This window comes from Strigops habroptila, chromosome 5 (assembly GCF_004027225.2).
Source record: "Strigops habroptila isolate Jane chromosome 5, bStrHab1.2.pri, whole genome shotgun sequence".
Taxonomy (NCBI): Eukaryota; Metazoa; Chordata; class Aves; order Psittaciformes; family Psittacidae; genus Strigops; species Strigops habroptila.
Genome location: NC_044281.2, coordinates 76,971,462 through 76,997,291, shown reverse-complemented (window position 1 = coordinate 76,997,291; position 25,830 = coordinate 76,971,462). Strand labels below are relative to the sequence as shown.

The 25,830-nt window shown below is 40.9% G+C and overlaps 1 protein-coding gene across 1 annotated transcript; it reads right to left on the bottom strand.

Annotated features, from left to right (window-relative positions):
• Positions 1-25,820, bottom strand: SEC23IP (SEC23 interacting protein). The gene is made up of 19 exons (XM_030486671.1): positions 25,641-25,820; positions 21,080-21,603; positions 19,548-19,743; positions 18,866-19,059; positions 18,442-18,531; positions 17,384-17,504; positions 16,973-17,062; positions 16,670-16,811; positions 15,217-15,425; positions 14,447-14,565; positions 13,693-13,860; positions 13,219-13,314; positions 12,460-12,666; positions 11,681-11,836; positions 10,819-10,921; positions 9,791-9,976; positions 8,111-8,273; positions 4,414-4,514; positions 1-1,331 (listed from the first exon to the last, which is right to left on the bottom strand). Exons 1-18 carry the CDS (start codon positions 25,786-25,788, stop codon positions 4,433-4,435), a joined length of 2,994 nt encoding a protein of 997 aa, XP_030342531.1. The 5' UTR covers positions 25,789-25,820; the 3' UTR covers positions 1-1,331; positions 4,414-4,432.
• Between the last annotated feature and the right edge of the window lie 10 nt (positions 25,821-25,830).

Below are 25,830 nucleotides of genomic sequence, written 5' to 3'. Positions count from 1 at the left end.
TCCATCTGGGATATTGCAATTGTGTATTACAAAAAAAATTTACAATTATAGCAGTCAAACATCAGAATAGAGGCCAGAGAGGTGAAATATCTCCACCCTTGAGCACAGCCCTAAGCCACTCCTGCTTCAAGCAGGCAAGTTGGACTAAGTAACCTCTCCAGAGGTCCCTTCCAACCTATTTTCGGTGATGAAATACAAACCCTTGCTGCATATACACACTGGAAGTAAGGTGGTTTTAATTATCATCAAAATATATAAACAATATGTGTATTTTACATGTACCAAACAAACCCAATGGCCTTTCAACATTCATTTACTGACATAATGAGGCAAATAACCAGCAGTAAGGTTCAGTCACTACTATTAAGAAAAGCCACAGTTTACATGTCAGTTGAAGCCAGAGGAAAGCTACAGAAGCTCAGTATTCAAAGGATTTCATACTACTCAACTCATCTCAACTTCATTACATGAGAATGGAGTCTGGATTGCAGGTCTGGACCTAGATCATTATGTAGAACCCATAAGCTTCAGATTCCTCTCTTTACATTCACTGTTTTGAGATATTACACTGCAAAGTCAAGGTAAGTGTTTTAGTTCTCACACCTGCAGCCTAGGTTCACTAAGATTAATTTAATTACCAGACCAAAATGTTGTTTTAAATTGTTCTTCACTTCAGGAGATGTGAACACTGAACCAGCTGTAACATTTTCAAAGTCAAAGGTTCATTTTTTACTTAAAAAAACCCCACAATAAAACTCTTAACAGAGGCTTAAAAAGGTCTTTATAAAATAATCTCCATCACACAACAGTAAGAAAATGATTCTGGATGTTAGTTTTTAGTAACTATGAACGGTTTGGTGTAATCTGTGGTAAGGATGGTTATAACTACAGTTCATTTTTAAAAGATGGATGAACAAATGTATCAAGAAAAGCAGATTTTTGCTGTTTCTCAACAAGTCCTTTTTAATAAGGACATGCTGCCTTGATAGTCAAAGCATGTTTGACAGCCAGCTGAGACAGAAGAGCTGAAGGAGAGAAGCAATGATCTGCATGCCAAAACACAACCCTCTTCTTCGGCAATCACTTTAGACATGGCAACTGTACAATTAAACTGATTTAAGGTCAACATTGGGTGATTTCATTCATCTCTTGAATGACAGTGCTGATCATCTCAAAATGTAAGTTTGCTTGAAGTGACACAAGAAGGTAGAAGCTGAGCAAGTTCTGGACTGGCACAAAAAGAGTCTGATGCTTATGCTGTCATCTGTACCTATGAAAACACTAGGTGTTCAAAGAGCTCTTCACCAGGTCTGTCGGGACAACAGGTATGGCTGTGCAGAGAAAACAGAACAAGTACACATGGGAAATGTGAAATATATCAAGTTTTCTATTCCTGCAGTAGCACTAATAACATTAAATGTGCCAACATTCCGTTTCAAGACAACTCAATACAATAAGCTCCCACAACATACTTTTTATGGACACAAATTGGCAATAGCAGTTACAAACAGTAAGAGCTCACAACTGCTCATAGGATGTCATCACTACACATTGTAATTAGCTACTGGATTCTTTAACTTGTAGTAATAAATTATCCTACTCTAAATAGAGATAGAAATAAAGATGTGACAGGTTTTATATCCAAGCTTTAATAGGCTGGTACACTCTTCTCCCTCACTGGGGCCTCTAAAAAGGGCTGTAAAACTAAGAATAATAGAGTGTACAGTGACTTGAACAAAGATTCTAACCAAGACAGTGAATCTCCTGTCAATGTAAGAAAAAGATGCTACTGGTGGCTATGCTTGACTAAAGGACTAAATTCTCATTTGCAAAAGTCACTTAAAAACATCTTAGTGTTTTCAGTTTCCTTTCGACCAAGTCACCAAAATAGATACAGAAAATTAAATCTCCAATTTATGTGTTCAAGTTGTCCCAAACACTTCTTTACACGGTTTACATGGAACCCTTTACTACTGTTTCACAAAGAACAGCTTCAAGATGACCTAGAAGAGCTGAATCAAGTCACTTATGCAAAATAAAAGAACTCAGGAGGTTTTAATCCCATGTGTTATCAGTGAGTAGAAGCAAACAGATATTGGTAGCTACTCACCAACTTTAAATGCAATGAATCCTTCTCATATGTAATTTTAGCTAAGATAGTTAATGCTAGTGACTCAACTCAGTTAAGTTACCAGTAGATGTCAAGAAAAATCTCCCAAGACAGAACACTACACAAACATGCTGTGGAGCAGACCTTTAGTTCCTCTTCTGCTCTTAAGAACACTGGTCAACTCCCCCCACCCCTCCAAAAGAAAAGAATCAAGCTAATTCAGACCAGAGATAAAACCAAACATATAGCTCCTCCCTTAGCTTGCCTCCACTAAATTACCACAGTCCCCAAGAAGTTCACGGTGCTCTTGGGCAGTGCAGATCCCTTTAAGATCAAAATTCCCTGTCTCTTCCCCTCTGCTGACTGCAGGCACCATGAAATTAAACTGGACAGCAAGAGACAGCTCTGCACATCAAAGCAGGGATGTGCTCAGGTCTCAGCATTCAAATCACTTAACATGAAAAGTATGAAGCTGGAGACCAGAGCCACCTTTGGCATTTATTCTTTCCCCTGAGCAGCCCACAATAGAGAGAAGCTGTTTCTTCACATAATCTACTTCTAGATAGGTAAATGGCTGTTGCTGTCTTAAGCAGTGCTGGATAATACATTACCTTCACACTGCCACCCTTCACATTTGAGGGTTTTAAAGGAAAAAAAGAAACCATGCCAACCCTACCTGTCTACTGCCTAACACAGGGGGACAATGTTTCTTTTCCCTACTAGAAGACTTACATGGTAATATTTGACATTTCTTCTTATGTCAAAAAGACCCTGGTCTTGTAGCGTGCAGCCTTCCTCAGATACCACTTGTCATTAAGCACATTCCAACAGGCCCTAAGCGCCCTCCCATTTAAGCCTCTGGGATCTGAATCCTCATCTCAAATGCTGCTCAGCCAAGCAAGTGTCAAGAGAAGTTCTGTGCAATTCCTAATGGTATTACATTGACAGAGGCTTCCTCAACTGTGCTTTGTTGCATGACATCCTCCTAATCCTTCCTCTGACTGCGTGGTTCTCAATGAAAACCAGAATTATCCCAGCAACAAACCCACTTATAGCTCTGTGGTGATAAATTATCACTTCCCATTCCCCCCTCCATGAGACTGAAAGTTATTTCTGTAGCACTAAGCTTCACATGTTTTCACCCTACCTAAGCAGTCATCAACAAAAGCAGAGAACAATATTCTGCAGCTATGACTTGAGACTCTGCCTAAGCCACCGTGACAACTGACACACCACTGGCAGAGCTGTGCAGCCAGGCACTGCCTCCTTCCTATTTTTTGGCCATGCTTTAGAAACTGCGTTTGATCAGCTATGACATTTCACTTCAAAAAGATGCTATCAACTGACTATCAGAACGTTCTGTTACAAAAGGCTACTAAAACTATGCTAGCATTGAAGGTATCTAGAACATTGCTCCGAAATGTCAAGTATTTCTCTTCATACTGGGTATTTGTGCACTTTGACATTATCAGTTCTTCTGAAAAATGGAGAAATATATCAGAAACTATCTTGTTATATGATTTCAAAAAAGGTGAAGTGCATATTTCTTTCTCCTTGCCTCTCAAAGAGGATATAGTCTTTTCTACAACATCCAGTGGTGTAATCTGGTACGGATCCTCAGTTAGGAAATACAGGTCTTAAAAATACCTACATGTATATTTCAGGTTTAAGATACTCAATTATATTGCATCTTTAATTTCTTTTCAGAGTGAACCAACTTCCATGCTACCTCATTTCATTTGTTCTACTGAAAATCTTAAGCTATACAAAGATAATAAAATACTGGCATATTGAGGGGTCTCATTCAGTAGTTTATCAATATCAATGTTTAACACCTTTCTAGGTGTTAAACACCTTCTTCCCTGGCATATGTGTGCACAAGTGGTCAACCAATACAACAATACACACATAAGAACAGAACACTGTTGGTGTTCTTTAATCTACTGCACTGTAAATGGAGCTTCAGCATGCCAATATCACTGAGTTTTCCTATACTTGAACATTCACTGAACAACTGAACTGAGGGAGAAACATGATAAAGGGTCATATTTTTTGACATATTTGTACTGGCAATTATTCTCCCATACCAAAAACTCTAGCATCAGATATCTTTTGGGAATGGAGGGGGGAAGAACTTGAAGACTTCTCCTGCATTTAAGTCTAGAAATTGCTTTTGGCCTCAAAATGACACTTTTTGGCTCCTGCTTCATGATTTAAACTTCAGAGGAAAAAGGGAAAGTAAAGACACCAAAGTTGCAGCTGAGCTTGGTATAAGTATGTAAGTTATATTAGAACAAACTTACAAATTCATGTTTCTATACATCAATGTTGTGGCTGCTCAGGCTGGATATTCATAGTCCTGTATATTTCTTTGAGAAACAGCAAGGCCGTGTCTTCAGATCCCCTATGAAGAAGGGAAAAAAAAAAAGCAGAAAAAAGTGTTATGTTAATACTGCCCATGTTCTAGTTCTTGTAAACTACGCTTCATCTCACTCCAGCTCTCTAAAATGTTTGTACAACCTATTGCCCTGGTACTTACCTTTCAGGAACATGACCTCTACCAACTTCCTTCAAGCTCAATTCTTCATCAGTTTTGCAGCATTTCTGCTATCAGCCTTTCCTTAGGGCATTTTATCCCCACTCTGTCCTACCTAACTTACCATGCTCCAACTCAAAATCCCTGTCTCTACCCACTTCTTTGATGTTACTCATTTGGCTTAAACCTCCTCAAATAATCTATTGCTTTTTGTCTGCAATGCGCTCCTGAATATATTCCACCAGGAATACATTCTACTTGTCAAGGCTTTCTTCCATCACTTGTGCCACTGCACCTATTAGCCCAATGTCAAAACCCACCTTTGCCACTTCTGTCAGCAATATTCTAATTCTTCTCTCCTAACTAGCTGGCCCTTTCTTGTAAACAGACTATATAATAGACCATAGTCTTCATCTCTTCCTTACCACTAAAAAGTAAGGAAGTTCAAGTAATTTAAAGATTCACATAATTCAAGTGCCATGATTCCAAGTGGCTGTTTTCCCTCTTTTCAAAGTCAAAGCTTCAGGCTACCTGAATTTAAATTGGACAGATTTTTCTTATTCATCTATAAAATGTTATTCAAACACACATAAGCAATACCAATATAAAACGGTAACAACCCCTGTGAAAAATAAAAGTTAAAGAGGCAAATGTTGTGAAGTCTCAAAGCTGGAGGAGTTGTTAGGTAAGGGCAGCTTCCTGTGATTTATAAAAGAAATTATAGAGGGAGACAGGTAAAGGAGATTTAGACAATTGGTCAGAACTGTGATCCTCCAAAGGTGAAGAATATGATTTACAAAGTACCAGTGCAGAGTTAAAATGTGCAAGCCAAGGGGCTACAGATATCTTCCACAATTGAGCATAGAGACAGTAACACATTCCTTGGTGGTCTCTGCTACTAAATAAGCAAACAAACAAGCAGAAGGCTCAGCACAGATGCTCCGTACACATTTCAGTCATTATCATTGTGCTTATCTTCTTTACTTGCATGACCAAAGCAAAAGCTATAAGTAGCAGGTTTGTAAAACCCTGGCAAGGATCGGCTGCCGCCTTGTGGAAAAGAACTCCCTGTTCCACCAACTCTACCCGTGAAACAGCACTGCCACCACCGGGTCACCGACTGCTCAGGGGCCCGGTGACCAGGCTCGATGCTCAACCGTTCCAGCACACATCAGCACCACAGCCACATAACTGCTCCTCCGGCAGCTCCTGATCTTAACAACGTACCCGAGACTGATTTTAATAGGATCCTTCAGGTAATGCTTTCAGTTCCTTATTTTAACCTCTGGAAAAGTGACTGCTTCTAAAAATTCTCAGCTATGGAAAATCAAAACCTTTAAAAGCAGAGCACTACACATTTGGCACCTGCTAAACTCAAAACAAGAAAGCAGTCACTCCTCCTTTGCCAGCACCATTCTGCACAGCTCAGCAACTGACATCCAAGTTTGTCTATTACATACATAATACTACAAAAGTGTGTTGTCATGTTGTCAGAAAGGGGCAAATACAACAGACCAATAGTTACTGCAATTCCTGTAATTGGAATGACATCTTTCTCCATTTGAATGATAGAATTATAGGACAGGTTTTGGGTTGGAAGGGACCTTAAAGCTCATCCAGCTCCAACCCCCTGTCATGGGCAGGGACACCTTCCACTAGAGCAGGTTGCTCCAAGCCCCTGTGTCCAACCTGGCCTTGAACACTGCCAGGGATGGGGCAGCCACAGCTTCTCCGGGCACCCTGTGCCAGCGCCTCAGCACCCTCACAGGGAAGAGCTTCTGCCTCAGAGCTCATCTCAATCTCCCCTCTGGCAGGTTAAAGCCATTCCCCCTTGTCCTGTCCCTACAGGCCCTTGCCCAAAGCCCCTCTCCAGGTTTCCTGAAGCCCCTTTAGGCACTGGAGCTGCTCTAAGGTCTCCCCTTCAGGAGCCTTCTCTTCTCCAGGCTGCCCCAGCCCAGCTCTCTCAGCCTGGCTCCAGAGCAGAGCTGCTCCAGCCCTCGCAGCATCTCCGTGGCCTCCTCTGGCCTCACTCCAACAGCTCCACATCCTTCTTGTGTTATTGCCCCAGAGCTGGATCAGGACTGCAGGGGGGGTCCTCATGAGAGTGGAGTACAGGGGCAGAATCACCTCCCTCGACCTGCTGCTCATGCTCTTTTTGATGCGGCTCAGGGTAAGGCTGGCTTTCATGTTCATTTGAAGCATGTAAACACTTAAAAAAAAGTAAATCCAAATCCAGATAAGGCAATGGTGTACTGCAGCTCTGACTACATCAGAATACCAAACTCTGCTTCTAGTTCTATAAATGGTTCTGTACACGAAGAACCGCTGTACACAAGCAGTAAATCAGAACCATCCAACTTTACAGGAAGTTTCACTGTGCCTTTTTGCTTTCATTTCTTTTGCTAATATTTGATAGCAAAGCATCAATATTGAGCAATTTCATTCCAATTCGAAAAGGTAATAAGGTTTTACTACATACTGGAGTCTAATAAAACAATTCATGAAGGAATTGCAGTTGAAAAACTACAGTTGTCAAAATGCTCACAGAGCTCTCCTTGTTTTGGAAATGACTGTAGCTAAAGGTATGTGTTTTGAGTCTCAGTGTGCAACGTCTTTATTGTGAACAGGATGATAGATTTGTTCACTTTGTGCTAACACAGAATTACATTAGCCAAGAGTGACATCTAGGTGTGACATCTTGAGACTGGCATCCCTGCAGTCACATATACCTTTTACCTTCATACTCAAATTGTCTCAATTTTATAACACTTGAGCACCCAGAGTATAACAAATTTATAATCTCCTGAAGGAAGTGGGAGATTCCCCAGTGTTGGACACTTAAGATTTGGCTGGACATCTAGTCTAGGTCAGGCTTGCTCAGTAAGGTTGGGCCAGCTGATCCTTTAGGTCCCTTCCAACCTGGGATTCAATGATTCTATGGAACTTATCTTTACAGTATGCCTGAGTGGGAAGGCAACATCTCTCTAAAGAAGAGGCTATTTCAGAGCTAAGTGATGAGGACTCATATCCAACTCTGCAGTCATCTTTTCCAAATGTTTAGATTACAAAGACCCAGAAAACTCAGGTCTCAAGTCATACGCATACACACCAACCACTGGAACAACTTCTGTTCTGGTAGCTTTAGAATTGGTTGGTCCTTTTGCAACCCTTCACTTCTCAAATCAGCAGTAGCCTGAAAAATAGATCTGTATATATATCAACCTAGTTATTTTTGTCAAAATGTGCTTGTAGTGAAACACTGGGGCATGATTTTTGACAGACACCACCTGAGTTTTCATCACAAACACCAAGAAACGAAACATGGTTGTAGCTATTACCATATTTGTCACAGGTAAATGACAACGGAAGCAAGATAAATGGTAGGCATGTCATTGTCAACATTTAAAGATATACAGTTATATCAGACAAGCAGGACTTATAGAATCACAAATATTCCCTCTTACCAGTAGCATAAATGACTCTGTAAAGCAAAAAGATATTCATTGAAGCTCTCTATGGGTTTTTCTTGTAGAACATAATCAATCCGACGCCCTCCATTCAGCATTCCAACCTTCACTTGATAGTCGTCATCTTTTGGAGGGTCTGGACTTTCAGTGATCTTTTCAACTGAAATTAAAGAGTTTAAGATTTCAACTCTTTTCAAGCACAGCCCGCTCGACTGTAATCAAGAAACATCACCCATTTTCCCTGCTATGATTTCCACGTGCTTCCAATAAGACAATAACAACAGCCTTAACTGATAAGCACTCCACTGCATAATTCAGAAAAGTTACTGCAACTATAGGCTTATTTCTTTCAGAAGAGTGTAAAGAGAGTGTATTTGAAGAATAGCTCCCAAACTAGCAGCTGAGCAATTTTAAAACCAAATCCCACTGTTTATCCATAGCAGATCCAGTCATTCCACAAGTGAGTAACCTGAAATAATCCATTTTTACATTCCCTTTGCATGGAGTCAATCACTATCCTCAACTTAAACTTACTTTGTCCTTGTAAGTATAGACAAAGGCAGCATTATGAAACACCAACAGATAATTCGCAGCTGGGAAACCTGCCCTTGGTATCATTAGATGTAATATCTGTATCTGACTTAAGTTCACTTTCTTCAACATTTTTTTCCTCTTAATGTACATACTTAAATACTTCTTAGATCATCCCAAACCCTCTGCAGAACACTACCGAGGAACATAAATCTCACAAATACTTACTTGTATTAATTTGCCCTGAGAAGAAAGAAAACACAACTGATTTAGAAGCCTGCCCTTCCAGCAGAAAGTTGAAAGGTTATAGAAACTTAAGCCTAAAATACCCTTCAGTAAAAGCTGTTAACTTCTCCTTTCCTAACAGACAAACGAATGCAGCAGTAGATCAGCCCATGGAGAACCCCACACTGGAGCAGGGGGATGCCTGAAGGAGGCTGTGACCCTGTGGGAAGCCTGTGCTGGAGCAGGTTTGCTGGCAGGAGCTGTGACCCTGCAGGACACCCACACTGGAGCAGTCTGTTCCTGAAGGATGCACCCCATGGAAGGGACCCCACGCTGGAGCAGTTCATGAAGAACTGCAGCCTGTGGGAAGGACTCACATTGGAGAAGTTCATGGAGAACTGTCTCCTGTGGGAGGGACCCCACACTGGAGCAGGGGAGGTGTGAGGAGTCCTCCCCTGAGGCAGAAGGAGTGGCAGAGACAACATGTGATGAACTGATCACAACTCCCATTCCCCATCCCCCTGCACCAATGGGGAGGAGGAGGTAGAGAAAACTGGGAGTAAAGTTAAGCCTGGCAAGAAGGAAAAGGTGGGGGAAGGTGTTTTGACATCCAGCTTTATTTCTTATTACCCTGCTCTGATTTGATTGGTAATAAGTTTAACTAATTTCCCTAAGTCAAGTCTGATTTGCCCTTGAGCAATCTCTCCCTGTCCTTATCTCAACTCATGAGCCTTTTGGTGTATTTCCTCTCCCCTGTCCAGTTGGCAGTGACAGAGCAGCTTTGGTGGGTACCTGGCACTTAGCACAGAGGCCTCCTTAATTTGGTCAGGAAAATCAATAGCAAGCCATCACTACGATACTCAAGTTTCTTCTCGTTTGATATTGTCAAGTTAGAAGAAAAATCATGATGTGTCCACATACCTTCTACCACTTGTTTTTCTTCTTCCTCTTTAATTTGATTAGCTACTTTCTCCAGTTCTTCTTGCAGCTGAGATGAAGATGTATGAGCACGTGCAAATTCATTCAGGGTCTGCCATGCACTCTTCAAAGAGCTAATAAAACCCTGTTTCAGATCAGATCCCATACGAGAGAGAGAGTCTTTCAACTCTAAGAAGGGGGAAAAAGGAGGGGAAAAAAGTCACCACAGGAGAAAGATGTAAAATTATGAACTAAAACCAGAATGATGGAACCCTGTTTCTCCTAATAACTGGGATATTTGTTGAGAAACAGGCTGCTATGTCATGAACATGTGTTTCTTGCTTCTCTATTCAAAAAGGATTAAGTGAAATGCAATTAATGCACCATTGATTTCTCACTGAATGGGTCAATGAGTTAAAACCTACTAGCACAGGAAACAGTCCAACTGCCTCCAAATCCAGAAGGGTCCACAAACATAGCTCCACCAGCTAATCCCTGAACACCACCCCCCCACAATCACTCCTAACATCCTGCACTAAAGGAAGAGGAAAGAGAGAGTAGTTTCAAACTCCAGTAGAGCAGAAGAGCCCACAAGAGCTGCCAAAGTCACTTGCAGTAACAGTGATTGAGAGAAACACTCCCAGACAACTCTAGCCTGTAATTCTGCTACAGCTCAGTAGTTGTGTCACCAGTAACTAAGCTGCCATTCAATACTGGTGGAAAAGTCTGAAGGAGCAATCCACAGTAACTGGTTAGAACCACCCGGGTCTGTTAGATCAGGACTCACAACTATTCTATTTTTAAAGGGAACTTTAGGAATTACAAACTCAAATCTGGAATTATGATTCTTACATCTGAATGCAACTGTGAATATCCAAATTAGAGGGCTGGGAGAAATCCCCTCCGATATTAGGCAAACATGGAGGCAGATATCCAGGAACATTAATTAGTCTCTTGAAATTTTACAATACTCTAAAGCAAATGAGTAAATTAGGAATGAGATCCACATGTGAAAGAAGTTTTCTTTTTACCCAGATGAAGTCTTTTTCTGCCTTTGTGATGTGGAATGAGAACTGGTTTTAAATCCAGGTCTTCAATGATCATTGGTTCTAACCTGTAAGCCACTGGATCAAGCTGTGAAGAAACAACACATTGACATTTAGTTAGCTTAGAAATTATTCCAATTATCATTTTTCAGTGAAAAAAATCCCTATTTATGATTAATAGAGAACCATTCTGGAATTCTGTTCCATTTCAGTTTAGAGAAACTCAGTTCATGACCATTTAGTTTAATCATAAGATTAAACAGTTTCATTAACTAATTCAGTCTTGTTCTCCAACAGAAGATTCTACAGAGGAAACACCACAGTGAAAGAACAGCAAGTTTTTGTTGCATTCTGGTGATGACTATCAACATGTCACTGTTTAATTGTCAAAGAAGATGGGACAGAAGAGGACAAATGTACTGTATGTACTGCAAAACAGCTAAGGGTTTCTAAATTTCCCAGAATCCAAACTGGAAACTCAGAAAAGTCCTATAAACAGCTCAAATACAAACTCTTCATAAAAATCTACAAGAGTGGCTTGACAGTAATGGGGAGAAAAAAAGAAGTTCTTTAAGCTCTGAAAATGAACATGGCAAATATTATCAAGCCAATCCATACCTAGAGTGTTAGGTATGGAACCTATTGCCATCTCCACTTCACTGTTGCAGTAAAGATCACAGATATTCGGAATATGTATTTCATCTGGGTCATTTCTTTTAAAAAGGGTGTTTTGGGAAACGTATGTAGGGAACCAGGAGGTGTAATGCTCAGAGGTTAAAATTTAGTCTTCTGCATTGCTGTCATCTGCATCAACTAAAATCAAATCGCACAAGTACTGCTTACTCACTGGATGATAGATATTGAAGAATCCCTTGCAGGTTGGAAGCCTGTAGTTTTCATCAATCTTCTCCACACCTCTCACAGTAAGGAACACACCAATAGGAGAACCAAGAGCAAAGAAGATATCTGGTTCAAAGTCTAATGAACTGTAAGCCACAGAAACCTACCAGACACAAATCAGATATATAATCTCTCAGGACTGCCAGATAGTCAATACAATGCTTAGTTGGGAAGGAAAAACAAGTAGTGCATTAAATCAACCACATGCTCACAGTAATTCCCATCAGTTTCAGCTGTACTGCCCTCTTCCACACTAATACCATAGTATCAGTACATATTAATACTCTAATATTAAAATGGTTTTTAAGGAAAAACTAAAAAATATGGAAAAAATTAAACATATGTTTAAAACAGGCCTTTGAGGTTTGGGGTTTAAGTTAAGTTTGAAGTAAAACTTAAGTGTAATGGTGTAAACGGATCAGTTTAGGCTGACCATTCAATATTATGTCATCCAGACAGTTCTACTTCTGGAACAGAACTGCGTGTACAGCTCACTCACTGCTGAAAGAAAAAGTGAGTTTTAGTGGCACCCTTGTTATACAAACTTTTGCTTTCAGTAATCTGACCCACTCCCCCAACCCTCCCTCCAAACAAAGGGTAAAGGTCTAAGCAAATATAACTTTTGTACAAGGGAAGAAGCACAGTCATCAATATTAAACCAAAACAAAGCCAAGCAAAAGTACAGCATTTGTTCCAAGTGAATCATTTAAATCTATGTAGGCTCACCTGGCCAGTTCCAATCTCAAAATACTCATAGTCAATGTTCATTGAAGAAACAGATGCACCAACTGGAAGCTTCCTCTTTGAGTGCAACTGACCAGACTCTGAAGAGGAGACAGAACTAACTGTCTCTTTTGCTTTCTGGGCATCTTCTTGAGTTTGAAGCGTGGCAGCCAGCACTGCTTTCTTTTCTGCTAGTGCTTTCTTCTGTTCCTTTGGAGAAAAGTTTCAAAAATCAAAGTTAAAAAAAAGTTTATTTCACAGTGGTCAAAAGTTGGGGCTGTTCAGCCTGGAAAAGAGAAGCTGCGTGGAGACCTCCGAGCAGCTTCCAGTATCTGAAGGGGGCTACAAGGATGCTGGAGAAGGACTCTTCATCAGGGACTGCAGTCATAGGACAAGAGGTGATGGGTTCAAACTGAAACAGGGGAAGTTCAGGTTAGATATAAGGAAGAAGTTCTTTATTGTGAGGGTGGTGAGACACTGGCACAGGCTGCCCAAAGAAGTGTTAAATGCTCCATCCCTGGCAGTGTTTCAAGGCCAGGTTGGACAGAGCCTTGGGCAACATGGTCTAGTGTGAGGCGTCCCTGCCCATGGCAGGGGGGGTTGGAACTGGATGAGCTTTAAGGTCCTTTCCAACCCAAACCATTCTGTGATTCTATTATTCTATATTAACAAGTGTGTTGAAGAACAGAAGTTACTCCACAGCAAGGAACGCAGTTACATTTGCTTAACAACTTTTATTTCATTCCTGAGAAGTGTGCTTACCTGCTTGGCTGCTCTGTCTTTTACAAAGTTAGCTATTTTCTTTCTTGGTCCAAGAGGTATCCCCATTTCCTTCAGGTCATCAATTGTACACATGAGCTAAAGAAAACCAAACCAAGCAAAATGAAGTTAAAAAAGTAAAATCAAACACATATCAACACTTGCTTTGTAACTTTCCTAGTATCATATAGGATTTCTTATTGGCAATGACTTAAGAATTAGAGAAGACATTTTATAAAGCTATAGAAATTGCAAGAAGAGAGACAAGATACAAAGTACCTTAACATAACTGGGGGAGTATACACCACACTAAGAGAAAGAGAGAGTCACATAACAATTAGCCCTCATGTCATGCAATAATTATCTTTCCTTTGCAGCTGCTTTCGTGCCTCATGGTACACTAAAGTCAAACAGCAAAACACCCCAAACATAAACCTCCATACCCTGGACAACCCCAAAAAGTGAAGATCATTGTACCAGAGACTCCATGTCAATTTTCTCCTTTTCAAATGTGCTTGCATATTCTGACAAGCTAAGCAGTTCCAGAGTCTTCTCCAAAGTAGGAACATCATCATCTACTTCAGGCTCACAAAGGTCATCACCAGTAGTAATAGAGGAGCCCAAGGAACTGGTATCTTCAGTGATCTTAGAACAGCACAGGAAGAGAATCACATCATTTAACAGAGAAAAAACACATGTGCTGCAAGTAAAACCAATTCCTTTATCTTAAAAGCTTTATTATATAAGCTTTATAAATTTACGCCCATTTTCACTAAAGCAGGATACAGATTTTCCACTAATAATAGATCAGCAAAATACATACTTAGTAATTTTTAAGAGGCAAAAGGTTTCTTGAGCTTTCCAACACTCAAAGGTATTCCTTTTCATCATCAAACAACTGGTCACTGTTTCTAGTATGAACACAGATAGTTTTTTTCCCTCCCTTATACTCATCTCTCCCACCATTCAGATACTGTTAAGACCAAGTTATATGTCCACAAGGGTCAAAGCTGATGTTCTGATTAAATCCCATTACAGGCCTACTTCAAACTTGAAGAAGATGCAGATTGTTTGTCCTGAGGATCGACAATATTTACACACATTCCCATTAACATGATAAAATGTGTTATCAGAACCACAACTGTGTTTCAGCTAATAAATTCTGAAAACTCAAAAGGTGCTAAAAAATATCAGAACCATTTCCCTTGAAAGACTAACATATAGACATTACCTGTTTATCATGAGCAGCCACATCCTTTCCGGTCCCATTAACACCAGAGAATGGTCCAGTATTTACTGATGATGCCAAGTCCTTCTGATTAGACAATATGTCGAATAGAATTAAGGAACCTGAAAACAGGAATCAAAGTTGCTTTGGGAAAAAGGTCAGATTTTTCTGTCACTAAATCCCAAGCAAAATTTATATGCAATAGCAACATATAGGTTGATTGTATTTAAAACTAAAATACTCATACATTAACTTGGACATAATCATTCTCAGCAAGAAACAAACTTTTTTTCCCCTCCCCATTCATGCTTCATGTAGTTACCATTATTAAACTTTCTCTCCTTAACCATCTTAGACTACATGTCAAACTGAAGGACAAGTTCCAGCCCCAACCACTATGTCACATGTCATTATAACACTTAATCTATGTTCAAAAAAAATCATCTTACTTTTACTAAGTGAGGGTTCTGAGACCCAGAAGTTACCCACCTACCAAGACACCAAGTAACCTATCAACTTTTAAACACAAACAAGACACCAAGTCTTCATGTAGGAAACTAAAGGGGGGTGGGAAACGCATGCATCCATGAAGTACTAACCTTCTCTCAAAGCTTTATGAACTTAGGTATTGAGAGGTGTTTGACTTTAATCAGCTGTGCTCTGAAAGACAGCCACCCCTATCAGCTAATTTTAGCCTTATGCTTAATGAAGGCTTCATTTCCCTTAGTGTAGGGATGCTGGTTTTACCCCAGCTCAGTTCCTAAAAGAATTACCTAAACTGTGCCCAGCCACAGAGACTCCTCCTTTGAAGTCTGGGTTCCGACTCATGAAAAGTGCATACAAACGATTCATTTCCAGCCCCACTTTGTCCACAATGGTCTGGCAGTAGGTGGGGCTGTTGTAAAACAGGATGTCGAGCAGCGTTTCGTTGGTGAAGTGCCGCAAACGGCCAATGCTTGGCAAAGTGATCTTCTTTATGTTCCTAGTAACACAAAATCATTAGAAACATGAATGCCTTTAAAGAAATGCAGGTATAAACTTTGTTAACTTTGGAACTGACAGGTAGTGGAACTGCAATGTAAATAGTACAGACATGGTCACTACAGACACTAAATAGAACATATTAGCCTTCTGGCCTCGCTGCATACTCATATGTTAGTGTTATCTGCTGATTGTACGTATTTGAGAAAGATACAGCTCCCTTTTTTCCTCTCCAGGCTGAAGGGATGCCTGAAATAATTTCTTCTCTGTGCTAACACTGCTCTTACACAGAAACAGGGAGTTTTGTGAGCAGATTGGTCAAAGTGGAAGAGAAAGAGAACTCATATATAAAAATTGAAGGTGAAACTGAAGAAACAGGCAACGTAATACTCATCACCAGGCATCACCATCTGCTTGCCTAGAGTTAAGACAGCTGGAATTGGTAGAGAACTGAGACTGCCTTAGGTAGCATTGCCTGGTTTGGTTAACAGAATAAGGATCCCTCCCCATGATAACGCAGAGTTCAAATGCAAATAAAAGACTAAGCCTCTAGGAAAGCAGTGTGACTTGACTGAGCTCCAACAGCCTGGAGAAGCACCAGCGTGCACTCTAAGCGGCACAGGTTGCTACCCTCACGATTTTTACTTCCCCATCTTTGAGCAACAGAAAACAGCTTGAAATGTCAAGCAACAGCAAAGGGATAGGTTCCAAGAAGTGATTTTAAAATAGATCTTAATATATGGTAACGCTCCTACCCCATATAGATATTGGTTTTAATTTTATTTTGAAATAAAGTAGAATAATCTTGATCTCAGTTCCATCGCCTAATCTTAATTCAGGTACTACTCTAGGACTGGACAGAGGGCCCAACGCCTTCCTTAGGAAGAGGACACTGATATCTCATCTCCTCGGGTCAGACTATCAAACTACAGGAAGATACAGGAGAGAAAGCTCTTTAGTCCAAATTGTATAGAGCTGTGTTGGACAACACGTCTCCATGCTCAGCACCTCATATTTACTATCACTACCTCTACACACTCACTCATCATCATGTATCAATGCATTAGCCACTTCCATGAAAATGTAGTGCTGAAAGAGTGTGTGTATATGCATCCTGTCACTCAGTGGCATGAAAATTAACAAGAGAAAATACTCCACGTGCCTTTCCAGCTTTCTCTATACATCTCATCAAAAAGATAAAGATGCAGCTTCTACAAAGTTCACAACGTTAAGCAATGTACTCACCTGTCTACACCTGTTGCATCACCGTGCAGGGAACTATGCCAGTGAACTGGGAGGAATTCCACCCTGCTCACTTTGTGTTCCTCTAAAGACTTCTTAAAGTGAGTCTGCAACAACTTCAGAGAAACAGTCCTAAAATCATCAACTGTAGAGAAGAATAATGAAAATCGAATAGTAGCAGTACTCAACACACAATTACAAATATTCTCTTTTGGTTTTCCCCAAAGACTTGCTTATCTGAATATAAGAGACCCACATTTAAACAGTTAAGAACATAACTGCTCATTAAACAAGTGAAAAACTTACCACATTCAACAACACTTCTAAACCTCAGGTCGCATACAGGACCTATGCCATGAACCATAAATACCAGATGGTCAATTTGGGGCATCTCTCCTGTAGGAAAAGGAAAGAAAAAATTCAGAATACCAATATGTACTGCAGTGGTGAAGTTTAGTGTCCAGCAACTTTTAAGATATGTTTGCTTTCTAAAGCTTCTTATACAACATGGTTCAGGACATAAGATAGCCCACAGGACTCCTTTGATTAAAAAAAACCCAGATAACTTCTTTCAGGCAGCTTAGATTGAGGAATAACTTTTAATCTTTAGACTCTAGGTATGAACAGTGCATTGCCACTCCACCCGCTATTATCCAACCTTTGCACAGAACCAAATTAGCTGCTCAAGCTGCAGACCCACATAGGGTAATCACATACCATCAGGAATTTCATCATGGTCATCATCAATTCCACGTTTTACTACCCTTGGTCTTGCCTGACCACCATCTTGAGAGGTGCCCCATTCATCTGGTGTGGCAGGTTGGAACTGGACTATGACCTGAAAAAAACATATTGTCCAACTATAAACACAAAAAACCCTTATGATCCATATTGTTAGTCTGATAGCATTGCATGGGTTGACACACTTTTTGCTTGATTGCTTTACCTGGCATCTGAGATTCAACTGCTTTCTTCATATGCAGAAAAAAGCCTTAGCAAACCCTAAGGCTATTCCCTGTGGCAGCTTCACTACCACTAGTAAGATAAGACTTACACCGATTCAGTGTAGTCTGAACTCATAAATCTGATACCAAGTGGTTTCAGTGCTCCTTTTCTAGGTTTTTACTGGACAGAACTCTTTAACCAGCACTATTAAGTGTCTAAAGAAGGAGCAACCGTGATAAAATAATCCAAGGGCCAGAATGTATCTATTATTACTGCATCTATGATAAGTGAACAGTTAACAGCATTGGTCAATAAGGCTGAAGTCCATGTTTTAATCCCATGAGACTGCTGGCAAAGTATTTACAATAACTTTTAAAGCTTTATTTGCTAGACTTTCTTATGGCCTAAAAATAGTTGCAGTGGAAACTTCTAATGCCTTAGATACCCAAACTAATTACTGTGCAGTTAGATTAATGCTCTTCTCCACATGAAAGCTTCTAGTCTAAATTACCTTCTATTTGGTACAGACTATCTGAGGTTAAACTAATTCAAATTGCCTCTTGTTTGCTGCCAGTTATGCTTAGTTGAAACATTTACTATGCAAACCCTTACTCCTCTTAGGTTTCAAAAGCATCATCTTTTAATAACGTACAGCACACCGAAACCAGCAGGAGTTCAGTGTTCTATAAACTTCATCATCTTTAATGCACACATATCCAAAACAATCAACTAGTATGTTTCAAGCAAGACTGCATTCAATTTATGCTGCCATCCATCTGTTCATTCACCCCTAATGAATCCTGTGAGAATCAATTGCCAAAATCCATTACCTTGGGATTATGCATAACAATTGTCTCCCCATTTGGGAATTCAAGTCGCCGATGCCATTGGTTTGTAGTTACAGCCTTTTTATATTCTGCCTGAAACAGTAAACAAGTTACACAAAGTCAGTGTGCTTTCTCAGACAAACTATTTCTTGGCCTTGTGCTTCATCTGCGATGTTAAGGTTATAACTGACATCACTTTGTTTACACAAAAGTGTCACACGAAGCCCTACACAAGTTGATATTAGCTCTCAGCAGTGCATGAGCAACGTGGCCTTCTAGCCACTCCCCTATGCAGGATTTGCTTACTTATACTCCAGGAAGTGCATTCTGGAAGTCATTTTAATGAAACACAAGGAGGTATTTCTAAACTTATCAATACGAAGAACTATCAAGTAATTAGTGAAGTTTATGTAAAGGTAACACTAACCTCTAGCTTGTCACTAAAATCCTCAGTGTAAGGAATAAACCGGCTGTCCTTGTCTCCCTTGTAAAACCACATGCAGCGTCTCACTTCCGAAGGCTCTTCATCCCAGTAAACAGCTTTCCTCATCCTGTCATACAGGTACACATCATAGCGTCCCCCGTCAGTGCTCAGAACCACACTCTCAGGATCAGGCTGGACTATGACACAAAAGTTCCACTCTGTTACAATACTAACACATACAAATCTCTTTTTCTCTCTCACCCAGCCCCAATCACTTCTCTTACAAGTATTAGGCCATTAAGACTGATAATTACACCATGGAAGAGAAGCTTCCTAATATCAGGCAACCATCATGTTGCTTCTAAAACACTTCCATATGTTCTGTACACGACGAAGTTTTTAATAACTCCCAAATATGAATACTTATTCCAGAGCTGATAAAGTGCAACAAGAAGGCAAGCCAAGACAGATAACATGAAAACATGATATCCACTAGGCATGGAACATCTTAACACTGACGGCATCAAGAAACACGTAATGTAAATGAAAGAATTTAAGTGTCATAAAATACATCTTCAAGACATGTATTAGCATTACTTATTATTGTCGTATCACACTCTCATACGTGGCATTACTCTAATATCTTCCTTCTAGTCCTGTTCACCTCTGAGTAAACCTGACTTACCAGAGTTATAGACTTCCTCTAGTTTTGCAGAATCCAGCATGCTGAATGGCATCCATATCTGCTTGTCCTCCACCTCCTTACAGTAGAACCAGTGGGGCTGAACTGGCTCATATTGGTTCTGCAGCAAAACAGGAGGTGCCTGCACCAGTGGACCTGCAGGCCTGGGAGCTGGGAACTCTGACTGAGACTCTGGAAACTGAAAATACAAATGGGCTCATCATCTCAATCGCAGAGTTTTTACAGAACTGATCTATACTTTGCTCTAGATAACACAGCCTTTAATCCTAACTTTTTTTTCCTCTTCAATATCATTACCTTTCATTCTAAAAGAGTTATGGACAAGTTGTCCACTTTATCATGTTTTTAAAACTTAGACCTTTTCAAATTGAGAAAGGATGGGAATTTTACTGCCTCAAATACTGATAAAAACTGTGATGCTCTAGAACCTCCATTACCTTAAAACCAGTAAGATATAAAATACTCCCTTAAAGTTTCAAAACTCAGGCTGAGCCTATTTGCTTATGGTGACCAAATTTGACATGAAAATAAAAATGCATTCTTCTCATTATTTATGTACATATAATTACTTATTCTGCTAAAGATTATTAATTTTAACAAGTGTCCAAATTAGTAGCAGCTCTCTTCCTGCAAAGCCAGCAGGACAGGCAGATTTCAAACTCAACTGTAGCCTCAGTGACACAAGAAAAGTAACTGATTTTGAAAGAGACTATAGCCTACATAAAGCTGATTTCATATAAATTGTATAAAGATCCCAGTTAGTTTAACTAAAAGCAAGTGATGTCAGCAGCAGCAACTGCTTTGGTCAATGCAGTTAAAGGAAATAACCCTACTCTGTCATACAATATACAAAATCAAGCAACCAGAAGCTCTGAAAGTCTAATCTAAACCTCCAGATTGCTTAGGTTCTACTACCTTTCCTATGTTTTTGTCACTATATAATCTTTAAATTCTTTATTCCCAATAGCAGTAATATAGCAATAGCTCAGGCAAAATAGAAGCAAATTTTGTTGTTTTGAACAAAACAATGCATTTGTGAAGGTAAGAAAAAGACTGGAGATTAATGCTTTATATCACACAAAATCCTCCACCAATGTGTTTCAAAAGGTTTGCTGACAATTCATGTGATCATAATTTCATAAAGTGCTGGCTTCACCAGCAAAACCAGCTTGAAAAGAGATTTTTTAGCTCCTATCTTGTAAATGGCTCAATGATCTGATTTACAGCAGAGGCACAAACAAAGCAACAGCATAAACTCAGTAACAGGCAGAAAAGAGCAACAGAACTTCACCACTTGGCTTTGCTCACCTAGCTACAGCCTCAGGGTATGCTCACGTCAAAGATCAGTTTGCCTAAAGCAACTAGCTCTAGTGAAAAGATTTTCCTATCAGAAAGGGTTCAAGACTTTTTCTGGGAGAAGAAAAATCTTCAGAAGATAAAATACACAATTCAAAGAGGAAAGTGACTTAAATTGGTTTGTTCTGGTAGCAGGCCACCAGGAATGATTTCTGTACCTGTGTCAATGAGCCTGGAGGTGTCTGATACATCTGGACAGGTGGCACAGAGCACGGTGGCTGAGCAGGGTGACTCTGTTGCAGCTGTGGTGGAGTCAGGTATGGGTTAGCTCTGCTGCTTAGGGAGGTGTGCCGGTAAGGGTTATACCCCTGCTGAGATGTTCCCGGGGGAAGAGTATATGCACTTGCAGGTGGGGGACAGCTCTGCTGAGTCTGATATGCTGTGATTCCCACCTGGGAAGTAGGTGGTACACTGTAAGAGGACTGCGACTGGGGAATATGCGGTGAAAAGGCATTTTGCCCATCCTGTGACCCAGAAACAAGTGGAAATGAAGTTGAAGGCCTGGAGAAGGCTGGTGCTCCAACAGGTGGTGCAACAGTTGTTAAGGGTGGCTGCCCAATACTTCCAAATGGATCGCTGCTACTAGGTACTTGAGAGAAATAGTTGAAAGTCTGTGGTGGATTGGGGCTGGCAGATGTCTGACCCAAGAAGCTGTCCTCTTCACCAACATCTGCAGAATCATCTGCAAAAACACAAAGACAACTACAGCTATAATGGGAGGTTCAAAGTAGTTAGTGTATGTAATCAAATTGTTCTGTAATTATCAGCTATTACCAAAACTCTGTTGACCCCCGTAAAGTCAAAAGGATTACAGAGCTTACACATACTTGATGATTAAATACATTGTAAAATGAAACAAAGCACACCAAGTCTTCAAGAACATTTCAAATGGACCATAACAGTCACTCAGTGTACTCAGAAAAAGCAACAAAAATTAAAAATCTGAAATAAGACACTAAGGTATGACTGAAGTCAGGACCTTCCCAAGCCAACTTGGCAAAGATCCCTGCTTCCAGGACACTAAAATCCCTTCCAATTTCCCTATGTCTACTAAATACAAGAGTGGCCTTGGTTCATTTCCTTTCACCATGAAAATAGTTACTAAGCATGGGAGTTTATGCTCTAATTTTTAGACTTCCAAGGTCAAACTCAAAAGCAGATCTTAAGGACATTCCCAAATAGGCCAAAGCTATTGGTTAACAATCCATCCTGGCCTGTTTCTTCAGGCAAGAGCCCTCACAAGGTTTCTCATTTGACTTGAAAGGTGGCCATAGCTTATCATTCCAAGTGATTTAATAAGCAGGACTGACTCCAGTTCTCTCTGAAAATCCTACTCTAGATTGGCACAGAAAAATAAGCCCCCATTCTGCATAACTGCAGGAGAGCGTTTTAAAAGGTGCAAGGCCATGACTGCCGCTTCATACTGAGAATATACACAAGCCAGGTCCTGGTCAATCCCAGTTTTCTGCTTTGCAGTAACCTAGAACAAGTGGGGACAAAAAGTGGTTTGACACTATCATAGGTCTCACAGTAATCTCAGTTAAGCCTGTGATGGTCTGAGCATCACTGCCTGCCTCCTGAGGGAACAGCACCTTGCAAGCACCAATGCAATCTGCGGAAGTCAAAAGTGTGGTGTTATCTGCTCTGGCAATCAGATAATCCCCAGGCTGTGGGGCAGAAACCACAGAGCTCTCATTGCTTCTCTGCTCTTCATCCCCTGCCAAAGACAGAGGCCAAGCATCTCTGAAGCTACAGGCAGCCAGTACAAATGTCATTATCCTCAGCCAACATAACTATAACATAGAGCATCAAGGGAGCACAGGGAAATCCACAGAGAAGTCTCCCTAGGAAGCTGCTGTTCTAATTAATTAATCATAAAAGCAGCAGTTCCATGAGTAAAAAGTACTATTTTAATCATCTTTTATTTCGAAGTCTTTTCAGACTGGCAGTTTGAGGCATCAGCTGAATTTGCCAACTTCTCCTACTTCCACCTATAACATTTTATCCCACTTTGAGGAACAAACCCCAAAATCTACGTGTGTGAGCCACCATGTGGAGAGTAATAAAACTATTTGTAAGCAAAGAGCACTACAAAGCCAGGCCTATGGATTATCTCCCAGATAATCCATATCCACTACAAGCCAGAAAAGCCATTTCTACTAAATAAAAGGTCTCAGCTGCTAAACAATAAAATTCTTCTTTCTTTCACATTTCATAAACACTGCAGAATAGAGGGAAGCACGCTGCATGGCACACTCTCATAGAATCATAGAATCAATCAGGTTGGAAAAGACCTTTAAGATCATCAAGTCCAACCATTAACCCAGCACTGCCTAGGCCACCGCTAACCCATGTCGCTGAGGGCCTCATCTACACGGGTTTTGAACACTCGAAGTGTCAGTTCTCAGCTTTCCAAAGTAACTGCAGAATAGGCAATTCACCCTCTCAGATCACAATAAACACACAGCAATGTGCTGAAGAGTTTAAGGCCGTTACTAAGTGCCCATTCACAAAACACCTACTGTTCTCCAATTTTAACAAGGTTTCAGAAGTTTAATCTAACTGTATCTTCCCTTGGCAAAAGCTCTGCAAAACCAAAAATGCTATGCATATATACATATACACACCCCACACACAGTTTCTCAAGTCATTACTTCATATTTTGCCTTTCTTTCATTTTGCAAAGCCTGTGTTGGAACGTAAGCCCAGACTGGCAGAAAAACAAGCACTTCATATATATTTAAAAATACCCTATGAGTATACATATACCCTATGGGCATACATGAGCTTGGATGTACAAGGGCAGTATTCTTCCCATACACAAAAGTCTTTCTTCAAAAGTGACTGAGACAACCTCCTGTATATCCCTCTCTATATAAGCTGAAACCTTGTCATTCACAGATTATCACCTGACAACCACAAGTGACATTAGTCTGCTTCCTCATTGGGAATACTCCTCTCTATCTACAGTAAGTATATTGGTTACTTCACCCGCACCCAAGCCAGAGAATGTATTTTCTGTTGTAACAGAATCCCAGACTGGTTTGTGTTGGAAGGGACCTTAAAGCTCATCCAGTTCCAACCCCCTGCCACGGGCAGGGACACCTTCCACTAGAGCAGGTTGCTCCAAGCCCCTGTGTCCAACCTGGCCTTGAACACTGCCAGGGATGGGGCAGCCACAGCTTCTCTGGGCACCCTGTGCCAGTGCCTCAGCACCCTCACAGGGAAGAATTCAAACTACAAAGCATAAACACTCTTGGAAATGTAATACCTTTATCACTGCACACAGCTTCCTAATGTTGGCTGTCAGATTCACAATTCCTTTGATCAATAAAGGTTTTACACAATTTAAAATTCAAATTCAACAGCTTGTCCTTCCCTGCTTCAAACTATGACTGAAGATGTAAGCTGTTCTACACAGCCAGATCGCTGGTGAGTGTGGTAAACCACAGCAACAGAACATTTAACAGGACATGGGCCTTACTCAGATAGACACAGAACATGACACCACCTCTGGCACTGAAATTCATCCCAGCTGCAATCCTGTAAACCTTCATGTGATCAAATTTTAAGTGAGATGGAGAGTACCTGATGCACCACATTAATGAAATCCCATCAGATTTTCTCCCTGGGTACCTTCAAAGCCTTTGGGAAATTGCCAAAGGACAGTCATCTGTGCAAAGCCACTGGCCAGACAGGCACTTCAAAACTACTTTTGCTTTTTAAATGAAACAACATATACATGCAAGAAAGAAAAAGTACAAGGATTGCACGATGAAAGCAGTAAATACATCAGCTACCAAATACCTCAAGTACTCTAATGCTTTTATCCCTCCCACCCAAAAAATTTAGTTTATCAAAAAAACCCCAAGTGTTTCAAAGCCACACTTGGTAAACATTTTCTTACATCTACAGAGATGCACTCCGCTGACTTCCATCTCTATTAATACCCATTTTAGCTAAGATACAACACTGCTGAAATCATATCTTGGATTTTGAACTCAACATATACCAATGCAGTAAAACTTAGAATATGTGACTTCTACATGTATTTTTAATATTTACGGCTTTAATCTCAGACTGAATGCTTTTCCAGAAGTCTTTTCCTTTCTCTGAAACTGTTTGAGCATCAGGTTTTAAGTCTGGAATACCATTAAGGCTTTAGAAGGGAAGGATATTAAAACCACATTTAAATTAACACGGGAACTTTAGGTGCCTGCTTAACTTGCTAATTCCAGAGGGAAAACAACATGGAAGAGAAGCTTAAAAACCCAAAACCGCTAAGTACACCCCTCAAGTTCTTTCAGCTTTTAATTGCTGAAACAAATACGCTGATCAATTAACTGAAAGCATGATAATCACCCGCTATCCCTACACACAGAGCTAAAAACCGAACACGTAAGCATGACATACGCTCGGGAAAGCGGGACGCGCACATCTCGAGCAGTTTATCCTCTTTGAAGCATTAACGCCCGGCGGTGACAACCAGCTCCGGGAGCCCCTCGGGGAGAAGATGAAGGTCTAACCAACACGTAGCGGGCCCAGACAGCGGGCAGGCCCGCAGCCGCCCTGGGCAGGCCCCAGCTCGGCTCCTCAGAGCTCCCACCGACCCCTCAGCCCGTTATCCAGCGGTACAGAGGGCTCCGCCCGGGTCCCGTGCTGCCCCTCCGCACCCCCTCCCCGCTTCCCTCACCGCTGCCCCTCAGCACCCTCCCTTACCGGCTGCCAAGAGAGCGGGGTCCGGCGGTATCACCGGAGCCTGGCTGACCGGGATGAAGGGCACGGTGAAGTTGAACTCGGTGGCGGAGGAAGAGAAGAGCAAGTTAGTGGTAGTGCTGCCGGCAGCCCCCGACTTCGCCGCCGCCATGGCTGCGCCCCGGCCACGTCCCTTCCCTCACGGCATCCCCAC